Here is a 14672-nt window from a genome sequence, read left to right on the forward strand (position 1 = left end):
CACTGCACTCCCTCAGTCTCTCGTTGCCTCTTTATTTCATTTTGCAGCTCTCTGTATAACATGTTAATTTTGAGTTAGTTTTCTGTGTGTTTTTCTGTAAAGTTTCTGTCAGTTTCAATCAGGTGACACAAGCAGCGATGGGAAGTGAGAAAAAAACACTCCACAATCGCTTAGAATCATAAATGGAAATAATGGCCACTAGACAGCAATAACAGTACACTCTCCAAAATTTGCCAAATATCAGCGGCCAGTTAATTTTTTTATTAGTGCTTAACTATATGAGTATGTCAAGTTCAGTGTGCTTAATAAGCTGTGTGGAGTTCCTACACTCCTGGACTGGATTTGTTTCTAAGTGTTTTTAGAGATACTATGTGGTGAAAATCACTTTTGAACAGTTGTTTATATGGTTTTATTTTTCACTCTGCCTGGAGAGGCAAGTTGCTCCTCCTAAGCTGACTGACTGTCTAAATGCAAGCTAGTATTGATTGTCCTTTTTCTCAACACAATAAATGTGTTATAAGCCATTTAGGGCTTGAGGCCTCAAATCTCCCCTGTCTAACTTAAAATATATTGACATATTGTGCTCCGACACAATATTGACGTAGCCTCTAGGTGTGTACTGATACCTGAGCTGTGTGTGTGTGTGTGTGTGTGTGTTATGCACAGTATACCCTCTCCATTCTGTGTTGAACACTAGGGAGGATGTGTCAGTGTATGGCTGTGTTGGGTATACGCAAAGACATTGAATCTGTGTGTGCTTCTGAGTGTGTATGTGGTTTGTGTGTATGTGTACAGACAGCAGGCTCGTCCTCTTGCTGCCCCGGAGCTCAGAGCCCATTTCCTGTTGTGCAGTGTGATAAGTTTCCCTGTCAGATCCTCCCAACACTACTATATTTCTGATAAGCTCCACTGCTAGTTTTCCCGACCTCTGGCACTGAGATCAATTTGAGATTGATTCAGAATGCCCTGCTGGGCCGAGCTGGAAGATCAATTTGAGATGGATTGTTCACGCCAGGGGGGCAATGACACGCAGTGCAGTGCTCACTTGCTTTCCCTCCTTTGCTTTCTTCACCCCTCACACTCCCAACTGTTATTTCTTTCTCTCTTTGCATTTTTCTTTCCTATCTACTCCTCTCTCTTTCAGTTGTTTCACAGTGTACTGCAATTGCTCTGTATTACACCCTGCATGTCTTTTGCATCAATCCTTATTCATGCCTCTTTTACTCCCTCTCTTTGCTTCTCTTACTTTTCTCTTCCCATTGGCAGGTAGGCAACAGGGATGGCTTATTAGCAGAGGGACCAACCCCTGTAGAGTGATAAGCCTGCAGGACAGGAGAGATAACTCATCTGGCTGGGTAAGGCAAATAAATGGACAGAAGCCAACACACACACACACACACACACACACACACACACACACACACACACACACACACACACACACACACACACACACACACACACAATACACACACACACACACACAAATATTTTCATTTTCTTAGTTATGCAATCATGGTCATTATTGCCATCATGCCCTGAGCCATCACAGACTCATGACCTTTCTCCACAGATCATCATGTCTACTGCATCCATGTCACTCTCTCCCTCTTTTCCTCATAACAATCTCTCTCTATCTACCCGGCTCCTATCTTCATTTGTTCTCTGCTGGCTTGAAAAATATGGCAGTGGACCTTAAACCAGCAGATCCACTCTCCTCTCTTCTCTACACAGAGTGACCTTTTTTTCCCCTGCACTACTCCCAACTCTGACTGCACTGACCTTTACCTACAGTACACCCCCAGTCATCTTTCCGAGGAATGGACTGCAGACAACACATTGTCTGTGCATCCACGCAGAGAGAAGCTGACAAAGAACAGAAGGAAAAGGTGGACAGAAAAATTTAAGTAGCTGTGACACTAAAATTGATGTAGAAATGGAAGGAGAAGGTCTTGAGGGCTTTGATGAATAGTTAGTGGGCTGTTTTTTTTTGCCATAACACAAGCAAAAGCTGGCCTTGTACACGTCCTTGCCAATGGTGGCAAATTGCTCACTCGTGAACGAGGTGTGAGGATGCTGGGTTCGGTATGTTTCAAATGAACTAGTGTGTACCAAGTGACATCAAAATACGTTTAAAGGCAAGTGTTTATAGCTGTTCTAAATGACCACATTCAAAGGCGGAGTAAGATGCGATGAACAAATGGAGATGCAGACACACACTGACGGACAGTCTCTCCTCAAAGGCACTTAGTTGTTCAAATAAAAAGAGACAAAAGTAGCTGTAAGGATAAAAAAGACGGCTTAAGAGACACATTTACATCCTGCCTACTTTCTTACCTCCGCACATCTGGTCAATGGCTGTGTCAAGTGGACCCGCTGATCAGATTGTTGGTTTCGGAAAATAACAACATATTGTTGTAATCAGTCCCCTCAATGCTAATGTTAGAAAGGTATGTGGGGGGTAAAAGTATAGATATATGTGATACAACAGGTTCTTTAACATGCACCAAACAACAGATTTTATGCTTGCTCTACGCTCACTGACCAGATTGGTCGCATAGTGTCTGACATGGCTAGAAAAACATTGCTACTCCCAACCATAACACTGACGCCTGGAAATCTGTCACACATTATTTAACTTCATTCCGCTGAGATGCAGACAAGCAGAACACTCTTGCTATTTGTAAAGAAAAACAAAATGGGGAAAAATTCATCACTATGAACTGGAGTGCTTTTCGATATACAACAAATGAACAACCAAAACCAAAGTCATGTTGCAGTAGGTGATCTCATTGGTTGATCTGTTTTGCCTTGCTTTCTTTTATTAGATGATTTTCTGAATCACAAATCAAATATCAAATGCATGCTGTAATGACTTCTAAGTTAGAAAACACAGGACATCTACTATGTCCTTTAAGGAAATGAATGCGGTAGCCTGCAAGATGGTTATTGTACAATTCACAGAGCCACACAGACCCATGTATGAGCTCACACTAGACTTTTGCATGGATCAGGAGCCACCTGTGAACAGTTGTCATCATAACCTGACATCCACACTGGGAAAAGGGAAGAGGGTGAGAGGAGATCAACACTATGTTGATTTCTCTCTTTTTACATACTTTTATTTAAGTGTTTTTACAAGCAACATGCTATTTTCCCTTTAACAACACATAAATATTATCATCTGCCAGTCAGCATCCCTGCCCATCATGCAACCAGCTCTTTTTAAATGATGTATAAAACTGTCATTATTTTAATAAATGATGGGGATGCTGTGCATGCAGATATAGCTGTGGGTGGGTGTCATAACAGCTGGCAGTTAGCTGTGTTGTGACAATCAGAGTGATGTCACAGAAATATGTCTAGCAGAAAGATGCCGTTCATGAAAATGAGTGAACTTCAACATTGCTTTCCTAACTGCAGATGGCCTTCCATTTGCCCTTTGCTTTTTTCCCAGCTTGTGGTGGATTTTACAGATGCCAGCCAGCCAAGCCTCAGGCTAAATACACATATACAATCTGACAAAATAAGTGACAAGTGTTGCATGGGAACAGATGAGATGGAGAAAGACATGACTAAAAATATATTCAGTAAAATAAGCTGCATACTGTGGCTTTTTACTGATCTATTTGCAATGCTGCCATACTGCTTCTAAAAAAAACCTTATATGATAATCCAGGTTTTTTACAAGGTCTGTTTTTATTTTTATAGATTTTGTCATGTTATGGCAACATTACACTCACCAAACTAACAGCTGAGATGTAGTTGTAACTATAACAAAGTCTGATAGGTAAGCCATGCACAACTACAGTAAGGCGTGAGCCAAATTTGAAACGGGAAATCGATCTGTAAACTTTTATGGATGTTTGCATCCCTAACAGTTTGGATTTTACCTTACATCTTTGTCTTCTTTTCCAAATAAGTTTGACTTATTTTTATTTGTTTAAAAACTGCATGATCAGTCAAACTGTTAATTCTTCTTGTCTGATCTGCCTACTTTTTAGTTATTATAGCAATTAATGTGATGAGTACAGTAACCGTAACTTAAAAACTGATGTCCAAAACCATAACAATAAAGACCCAAGTTGTAATAAACCAGAATTGTCTTTTTAGTGGCCCTATTATGTGACCTTTTTCTTGTCATGCTATTTCCAATCTTTGTCATATCTGCCATCAGATTAACCTTTAAGTTACTGTTAATCACACAAAACACATAGGACATTACTCACTGCTCCTGGCAACTGCAGACTTCATACCCTAATGCCTCCACTTCTCCTGCTCCCATAGTCTCTTTGAGCCCATATGACACATGAGCAAAACTACACCATTTCCATCCTAACTTAAACTCCTCTATGACCAGCCCTTCTGATAATTAAAACAGATGAGAGAATGTTAAAAGATTGCAGCACGTGGAGAAAGCAGACAAAAATGCCAGAGACCAGATGCTCAGTACGCTCTGCCACTTGGTGTTCAGGCCAGTCCCCTCTTCACTGAGATGCAAAATGGAGCAGATAATAAAATGAGCAGTAATGATCTTTACACAGGCCGGATATTTCCAGAGTGAAACAGGGTAGCGAGGCAAAAAAAATACAACAGTCTTTTGTCCTGGTTAACCCATATAGCTATTAATGTCATTCTATAATTGTGTGCACGTGCACACACGCACACATACTCACACACACACACACACACACACACACACACACACGCACACACACCACCTTCTGGCACCTGAGTCTCCTTATAAAGGCCACACAGTACAGTGAGCTTTTGTAGTAGTGCACTGGAGCACACTGAGGCCACGGCTGCAGCATCTGGGTTTTGAAATGCTAGCCTTACTCTACCCCATTCCTTCTTCCACAGCTGGGACTCGCCAAGCTAAAGGGGACCTGTGATAGTCAGAAAGCACGGACAATAAATTATGTCAAAACCCTTATTTTGTCAGGGTCGCTCTGAAGCAAATGGCCTGGGGAGAGACTTATGGCGGTAGTGAGAGGAAGGGGATGGGACGGGACGGGGATGGGAATGGCTGTGACAGCTATCATGAGACAAGAAATGACTCTAACTACATTAAGACATATAAAATTAAAAAGTTATAAATAAAAAACATTTTAGTTCAACTACTGACAGAAGGTGACACTTTATTTATTGACCTAAATAATCCAACTTTCTAGCAATAGTAAAATGCTGGAAACCTGCGTGGTGTTTCACGAACCAATTACATTGCTTTAGCATCTTTGACATGAGTTGGAAAGTTTGTTTGCGAAGTAATCTAGGCCACAGGCAGCAGTGTTTGTTGGCCAGTGCTGTGAGAACAGTGGGAGAAGGGAGGAGATGGGGCACTCTGCTGCCAGCAGCATGGAGCAGGATTATTGGGAGATTGGACAGAGAGAATTTTGGTGGCTGTCTCGCCATTATTTACATTTCTGACTTTAGCTGCATTGTGGTATTTGTTATTGGGAAATGATCATGCAGATCAAACACATTTAGATGCTGCCTTCCAACGAACATGAAAGCAAAACCAATTTAAGAACCTTTTGCAGTTTAAGATAAAGATAGTGGCATAGGGATGGCATGTCGGTTGGATGGCCCACTTTGGTCTAGACTGACACATCTCAAGACTTATCAAAGGGATCACTTTGTACTTTGTACAGACATTCATGGTGCATAGCATGTGCATAGAGGATGAACCCATAATGACTTTGGTGATCTACTGACTTTTTCTTCAGGGCCTCAATGAGGATGTAATTTGTCTTTTTTGTTGACATATTTCAAGAACTATCGGATGGATTGTCATAATGTTTGTACACTCATACAAGCTGCCCTCAGGATGATTAATAATACCTTTGGTGATCCTCTGACTTTTCATCTATAGTGCCACCATCATTTAAAAATTCTATTAATATATAAACATTCCTATCAGAACAATACAATATCATCACAATCCTTATGTCACAATACCATATTATTGAGATTTTAAACATATTGCAATATTCTGCAACATATTGCAATGTATTATTTTTTTTCCCAACTTCAAATTTTTTCCCAATTTCAAATGATGCCCCCAAAAAGAAACTTTGTCAACATCTGTTTTATCTAAAAAGATACATTTCTCTGTTTGTTCATCTCAAATTTAAAAAATAGGATTGTCAAACGGACAAACCGACTAACACATATACAGCATAATTAAAGATCGATACTTGGCGTCTGTGTATCGATACAGTATTGCCACCGAAAATATTGTCGAAACTATGCTGTGTCAATTTTTCCCCCAATCCCCACACAGAGCCGCACAGGGCTGTAGTTGTTTAGTTTTGCTTTTCTGTTTTTCTGTGTTTGTACGGGCAGGTTCTCAGCTTGGTGTACTTGATTGAATGTGATCATTAACTTTAAATTCCAGTTATCTCAGTCTTTATCGGGGCTGCTACCTCAGGTGCGTCCATTTGTGGTTAGTCATTTTGCGTGTGTGTGTGTGTGTGTGTGACTAACCTCAGTAATGCATGGCACACAGTGTTGAATAACTGTGTGGTGGAATGGGTAAATAACGTTTGGGGGTTTAAGGGTTATGTCAGAGATGGTCAGAGAGAGTGGAGAAGGGTGCGCATGCAGAGAGCTGGATTAACTGATTTTGAAAGACTTGCTGGGGACATAATACATAATGTCCAATACTGCAATACACATTCTACTGTATGCTATGATAAAACCAGCACAGAGATAGGATATGGTGCTGCCAGGATTTTTTTTTTCTTTTCTTCTTTTTTTTATTAACTTTTTATTGATTCAGGAATGAACATTTTCAATGTGGAGTCCCCTATTTCAGAATAATTATGAGATTTGCTGATTTGGACTGGGACAAACAGTTGGCATCAATAATATTACATCCTTAATTCATGTTGCCGTTGGTTTGTTAAGCCCTCCCAATACTATTATTTGTGCATACATTATATTATTTTCATCTTAATCTTGCCAAAATTTTGTCCCACACTATCCAGTTAACCGCGCAACAATTCACCCTGTCTTTTGATTGGATGTGTGTTGTGTTTCAATTTTGTCCAGGTTTTTTTATACGGAAATTAGAAAAAGGCAAATTCTCATTACATTGAAAAACGGGCTCTCACATTTAAATTCGTTGGATGCGCTGCTCATACTTTACCTTAACTGATTATGTTTAGAAGAGACATATTTGACTTTGAATTCGAGACAATGCGTTCAGATATTCTAGCCAAATTCCCAAACCATTCGTAGTCCCTTTTAGTGTAATTTTCCAGTGTGTTATGTGAAAAAAATGTGAAGCTAGATTGGTGCCAAGTTGATACATGTTAACGAATATCTATGTTCCGAACAAATTGCTTCTCGCCCATTTTAACTCTTCAACCTCATTATTGTCAAAATATGGAATTTGTTTGCGGTCGCAGACATGTAACTATGGAGTCGTCGGTCTTAAATTGTTGGTTGTGTCTACCAACGTCGACAGAATTTACAAAATCTTTTGACTGGGGACGATTCAGTGATTTTTTCTCTCAAACAAATTGCTCTCTCTCCTCCAGTTTTAATTCTTTAGACATCATAGTTGGTCAAAATGTAGGGAATCTTGTGCCGATCGCAAACATGTAACTATGGAGTCTATCGGACTAAAACTTTTCGCGCTAGGCTCACCAAATGCAGATAGACAACACTGGAAAAAAAATCTGGCTCCCTCTCTGACAAAATCACCATAGCAACAGGTTCTGATACTGACAGGACAGAGGGAGGGGCTGCAGGACGATGCTCTGAAACAAACAAATTGCTCTCTCTCCTCCAGTTTTCAGTCTTCAGACATAATTTTTGGTGAACATATCGGAAATCTTGTGCCGGTCGCAGATATCTAAGTATGGAGTCTGTCAGACTTAAAATTCTTGCGCTAGAATCATAGCAACCAATTCTGACACACACACACACACACATTCACCCACACAGACACAGACACACTCAGACACACACACCCCTATCATGACACTGTTCCCTGGCGGCCATGTTGACCAACTGACTCCTAACTGACGTTTCCATTGTGTGTGTGTGTGTGTGGATGGGCCCCAATAACAGGCACACTGATAAAATTTCTGCGGAATTTTCTAGTATGCATTTACTACTCTTGTTTGTATTCCCAAACTATTTTGCATTCTTGTGTGGATAATTATATTATTTTACATCTTTGGAAGTGGAACAAAAAATGCGTTTTCAGCAACACAATAAATGTTAACCTGTTTTGCAATAATGGTGTCACCCTTGTCTTTTTTGATTATGTGATGTTGTTTTTCATTTTATTTCATTTATTTATTATACAGGAAAGTTAGAAAAAGTAACATTACATACATACAATATAAAAACGGGCCTGACTCAGTTTAAAAAGTGGTATAAGGGCTTTGCTAATTGTTTCCTTATCCATTACTGTGTGAAGGACGATATATTGACTTTCAGACGACATGTACGAGAAAATGCAATATCAGAATAAGTGTGGTAAAAGCTCAAACTTCACACAAACATCAGAGTACTTTGTGTGGTTAATAGGGCTGCTCAATTATGGAAAAAAATATAATCACAAGTATTTCGGTCCATATTGAAATCACAATGATTTAACACAATTACTCGTTGACTTCTGGAAAGAAGTTGCAATTATTGAACTTAAAAAACAGTGGGAAAAGTTAAATAAATCAACAGTAATACAACTTTGAAATTTGCCTTAATACTTTTCTTATTTAAACTTTGTTTCATTCAAAACACAAGAGAAAATACCAGTATTCTTGCAAAGCGTAATGAGCTAAATAATTGTTTTTCTCAATTTTTCTGTTTTTGTGATCATTGGGAGCCAAAATCATAATCACAATTAACTTTCGATTAATTGCACAGCCCTAGTCGTTTATGCTCATTAGAAGATCTTAAACCTACAGAGCTGCAGCCAGAGAAGGAGATGCAGTTAAAGGAGAAAGTTGAAGGTAAGGGTAATGAAGGCATGAATGAATTTAAAGTAAATAAAGTATTTCTGATGTCTGAAAGTCCACACACTGTTGTCTTTCCCATTGCCCTCCATTCCCTTCGCCGCCTATCTTAGCACACAATGTTTGTGTAGCTCCACAGCGCTGTATTGAACCGCCAGCTATAAACAGTAATGAGCTTCAGTCATATGTGTGCACTACATCAACAGAGAGATTAAAACATTGACGGATGGAGACAGCACCTCTGGCTAAAATCAATAGCAGCTTACACACAGCTGGTATGAAGCTAATAATAATAATGCTGCATTGATTGCAATGCCGAGTTGCAGCCATTAAGTTACAGATACAGGGTTGCAGCAAATAATAGAGTACATTATCTTAGAGTGTGTGGGGGCAAGAGTGTGTATGTCTGTGTGTGCGGGTGTGTGTGTGTGTGTGTCTGTCTGTGTGTGCGTGCGTGCGTGCATGCATGTGTGTGAAGGGGGGGGGGTCCTACTCACCCATAAATGTTGTTGCTGGCTCTCTTACTCGCTGCCCTGGAGCGGCTGGACTTCAACTCTCCACTCATGCTCATGTCTGCATGGAAGAGCAACCAATTAACTTTGTACTGACACAGTTAAAAGCATCATAACACAACACAGCAGGGGTACAAAGCCTAGAAAAAATATACACTAACCTGCAAACCCACCACATTGTCTGGTCGTGTTTGTCCTACACTTGAGTTTGAGCAAAATTTACCTGAACTTTTGTAGTTGTTGTCATCATTCAACATGATAATGACTAAAGGGCTGGCTAAGACTGACTGTTGCTGTTTTTCACATATATCTATCATCCATCACTCTTCATTAAATTGCTTCTGCCACTCCGAGCCAGCTGTTAACCTCCATTTTTGTCTCCTGTCTGCAAGTGTGCATCAGAAACCTGGTGAAACTTTAGACTTGTCTCAAAAGCCACACCCAATCTCTCTCGGTATGTTTCCATATACGTCTGTCTTGCGAACACCTCCACAGACATGATCCAATGGGCCAATTAACCACGAGCCACCTTGATTACAGGATATGCCAACAGCTCACTGCTCACGTTGCTCATGGCTCAGCAGTGATTTACCAAAGGTGAGTGTAAAAGAGAAAAAAAAAAGTGAAAGAGCAAAAAGAGGAGGAGAGGAGGCCGGTCTGACATGGACAGATGGGTGGTGAATGGAGTGTGACTGAGCCAGCTGCACATACACTCACACAGCGTGACTGTCAAATGGCTGGAAGCTACAATTAATTAAGTGTGGGTTTGAATGCGTGAAAAGAAATTTAGACACGTGTATGCCTTTACCTCCCACAACAGTGAGGCAGTTTTAGTCAAACAGTGACCTGCTGGATAGTTTTTCTGCAGCCAACTCTGCTGTTTAGGCAACAAAAGGCAAGAACAATGTGTATCACAAACAAATCTTTAAAAACATACTAGACAGTTTCTCGTCTTCACAGTTTGGGGCAGAAGAGATTGTAGGGCAGAAGGAAACAAAACTGAGTTTTATAATGCATTTGCTGAGCAACATGACGACTGTATGATTGACAGCATGAATAAGCCATTACACAGGAAGACAGGAGGAGGCTGCTGAGCACAGTTGTCTCGCTCTACGGGAGCAAAACCTCAGGAGGTAATCAGACAGTTATTTGGTAAACAAAATCCTATGTGCTACAATTAGCTTCTTCATTGTAGACTTCACACTCACAAATGCACACGTGCATGCACGCTAGCAAACAACCGTACATTTACATTGTGAATTGCAATGTGTTATGGTAATTTTCCATTTTGAGGTTTGTGATGAACTTCATTTGCTTTTTTTATTAAATGGAAAATGTTTTTTATGTGTTAAACATATGAAAGATGCTAAATAGGGGGTGTTAATGTGTTACAAACATCTGATCTTATGTTTCTCATCTGTTACTTCAATTATTCTTTTAAAGGTGGAGGCTAAGATTCTAATCCAATACACTTTTTGTCAAATTTAGAGAATATCTCCTCAAAGCTGGCTGTCTGTTCTGTGTGTGCGCTGCAAAAGAATCTGTTGTTCATTCACAGCCCTAGCTCTGTAAATGGGAAACAAACAAAGCAGCTTGGACTGAGCCACACAGCTTTGTTCCGTTTGTGCTTGTGCACAGAACAGGGGAAAGGCCATGGAGGTATAAAAGAAAAAAGAAGTGCAGACTCCACCTTCATTTTAATATTATTTACTTTCATTTTCATTATTAGAGTTTTAGTTAGGTCAAACTTTTAAAAAAAGGGAGGAAAAGACATTTGATTCTAACATAAATAAATCATTAAAAAACGAATGATTGTTGGAACCGCAACATAGAAATGACAGCATGGAATAGTATGGAGAACTAATTCCAGTGGTATGCATCAAAGACAATTATTGTATGTTGTATTTCATATCACAAAATTGTCTGTATGGTGATAGTATTATAATCATGGGCGGCATGTCATGATAACATTGTATGGGAAACCATTATTCTCACTACAGATCAGCTAAATCAGGGACAAACCCAAGAGACTCCAATACAAGAGGATCATATAGTAGCATAAAAGGCAGCACATTGTAAAATATGAGCAAAGGGCACAAGAGGACACAATCAAGATCACATGTGATCAGCCATAATAGGTTAGAAAGCGTCCGCCTCTGCCACGGTCTACAGTCTGTCACTGTGCTTTGTACCAACGGATGTCAAGCAGAGTGCCAGACTGTTGCTTCATACCAAGCCAAAGTGAGAGCCGGTTGAATCACAGTAGCTGGAAAATTCTAAATGATTCTAAATCTCCAGAGGAGGCAGGAGACTAGAAGGCCTTTGAAGACCCCAGACAGTCAGTCAGCATCCGCCCTGCTGAAGTGTCCTTGAGTTCTCCACCAGCTCCAGGAAAGCAGCTCTGTCCAAACCTCCCTGCATACACTGAAAAGACAACTTCTCTTTCTATCAGGATCAATTAAATTTGAAAAAAGAGGACTTTCATTTATTTTTTTACATCACTGCTTTTAATTATGCTTCAGGTGATTCATGTATGCAACCGTAAAACTCAAGAACAAAACATCAAGGCAGTCATGGACTCTGCTGAAAGACATGAATTGGGGGAATTCGTGCACAGCATGCATTTTATGTTCACAGACCTTTTCTGGCAAGCAGCCTCATCTTCTATGCAAAAACAAACAAACACACACCACACACACACACACACACAACACACACACACACACACACACCACACACACTGTGCATTAACATTGTAATGCGCACAAGAAGATTTAATTTACTATGGTATGTTCTATCATCTGTGCACTTTGAAGTCACTGATGTGTGGGAGATAGAACATACAGTATAACATGAGCAGATAAAAATGTTGCTCAATTTTTTTCTTTTCTTTCATCGTTCTTTCTTCCTGATTCTTAAATTTTTCATGTAATGGTTGAACCGCATCTTTTTTTACAGAGAACAGAACAGAGCACAAATACATGAGCCAATGACAAATATTTTCAGTGGTATTTCAATCTAATAAAAAACAACATTTTGCAATTCTGCTCACAAACATTCCACCCAAAAAAGATGACAATTAAGCAATTACGACTGAATGCCTGCAACAACCAAGTAGCGCGACTGGGACTGCAAAATTAATTTCACTATAACAGGCTTTGGTAGATTTAAGAAACTGAAATACCTTGATGAAAAATGAAGTTGCAGTAAGTTATATTTTCTTTTCTTTTTTTGGATTGTACATTTCCCTTTCTTACTGCCACTTCCATCAATCGAATTGGTAATGATATTGCTAAAACCCATAACTCTCTGACTCTTCTGGTTTAGAACAAAGTTGTCAATATTAAACACTATTTCCATAAAGCAGCAGAAAGTGACACATAAACCAAACACATTCCTCCACCTGAGTTTGTTCCATCCTTTAAATATGACAAAGGTTGTTTGCCTTGTATTTAGATTTACACTTCCATTTAATTAGATAATCTGTATGCTTTGTTGTCACACATTCCATTTGCACCCTGCTGTGCATTATGCTGATGTTTAATACATTTCATAGATTAGAAAAGAGGCCATTCTTGGCTTATCTTCACTTTAATAAGCACAAAGCTTTGTAGCCCTTAGTTACCTCAAAGAGTATTATTCAGATTATTCAGCCACAGTCTGGCACCTTACACATGAAGAGGAGGTAGTCAGTCAAACTATGGACCTCGCTGACAGGCTCTGCACTCTGTCACGCTGCATCCTCTTTATTTCTTGCACTGCAAATGACCTCAGGTCTGAGCCATGCGGCAACCACGAAGCTTTTGTTTCGACTCTCAAGGATAAATGCAGTCAACTGTCACTGTCAACATAAAACATGGATTATAACGCCCACATATACATGGGGGAATTATTGGAATTGTTGGGATATAATTTATAGAATGTGGTCTGGACATACTCTATCTGTAAAGTGTCTTGAGATAACTATTGTCATTATTTGATACTATAAATACAATTTAATTGAATTTGATTGAATTCACTTGAATGTAATTAAATTAATAAATAAAGCAAGGCAGATAGAAAAGATGGGGAAGGTCAATGTAAATAGATGGCATGTTGAGAGCGGAGCTGTGAGCCAGAAAGAAAATGGATCTGTACACCAAAAGCAACAAAAACGGAGTTGGATGAAAGCTCTTGCATTACAGTGACCATACATGATCGGAGTTATATGCCTTGAAAAGATTCCACATCACTGAAAACCACAGAGATAGGCTAAAATGAGTTTCACTTTTTTTTGTGGAGTCTTTAGTCCTGTATTGAACTCTAAGACTTATAGAACTCTAAGACTTATAGAGTTAGTCTTCTAAGTCTAACTCTATAAGACTTCACTTTCCCAACAGACGTATCGTTTTGAGTAGAGTGCTGTTTCTGAACTAGTGTGGAAGTTGCAATAAGATGCAACAAAAGAGATGCACTATTCATTTAACAGCTGGGGGGGGGGAATCATGCTTTAGTCCACCACAAGACATAATTAGGTCTTCAGGCATTTCTGTTTCACAAGCATTTTTGCCCAAAGAGCAAGTGCTGACCTTGCTAATGTTAGAGATTTGATCATCTATACAGCACATGTACTGCACAGTTTTGGTGAAGTTGTCAGAGATACCTCTTAATGCATCAACAATGTTGACATCCTAACTTCAAACACCCCACATTTCCTTTCTCAAAACCACCATCTGATTGGATCAGTGAGTAGGTACGGAGGAAGCCAGAAAAACAGATCTGAGGCAAAAGTAAAAAGAAACCTGGGATTCAGACTATCAAACACAGGCTGATCCTATGAACAGAGGAAAAGGCAGAAAAAAGAGGCTAGGAAATAAACATTTAGAAGCACAGGGGAATATTGTGCTTTAAAACACCGGCTGCATGCAAACCCCACTTACCCAGGCAAAAACCCACATACTAGGGAAAAACCCCTATCCTCACTTGTGCGGAACAGGGCCCTATCAGTGATGCAAAACCCAAAAACAGAGGGAAGGCTCCCGAGGATTTCTTTGCTTCTTTTTTTTTTTTCCGCCCCTTGTCTCGCTGTGTTTTGTGTGTGTATGGGTTTTTGTCGTGTGTTGTGTGGTGTGTGTGGGTTCTGATTTCTTTTTGGCAAACTGCTGGGGAACTACGGGGAGTCAGGGCCCAAAACCCCACTAGTGAA

The 14672-nt window shown here is 39.7% G+C and overlaps 1 protein-coding gene across 3 annotated transcripts in view; it reads right to left on the minus strand.

Moving 5' to 3' along the window:
• The window catches only part of si:dkey-234i14.2 (heterogeneous nuclear ribonucleoprotein C), a 39627-nt gene extending 24955 nt beyond the window's left edge, over nt 1-14672 (minus strand). For 2 of the 3 annotated variants that reach the window (XM_032519870.1, XM_032519792.1), the window contains exons 1-2: nt 12672-12780; nt 9473-9548 (exon numbers count right to left, since the gene is read on the minus strand). In XM_032519870.1, coding sequence (XP_032375761.1) covers nt 9473-9548; nt 12672-12756 — 161 coding nt within the window. In that variant the 5' untranslated portion in view covers nt 12757-12780. Of the gene's footprint in view, nt 1-9472; nt 9549-12671; nt 12781-14154; nt 14158-14449 lie in introns of those variants that run through there. The other variant, XM_032519936.1, reaches the window with a different exon arrangement.

Source organism: Etheostoma spectabile, chromosome 1, assembly GCF_008692095.1.
Source record: "Etheostoma spectabile isolate EspeVRDwgs_2016 chromosome 1, UIUC_Espe_1.0, whole genome shotgun sequence".
In the NCBI taxonomy this organism is placed as follows: domain Eukaryota; kingdom Metazoa; phylum Chordata; class Actinopteri; order Perciformes; family Percidae; genus Etheostoma; species Etheostoma spectabile.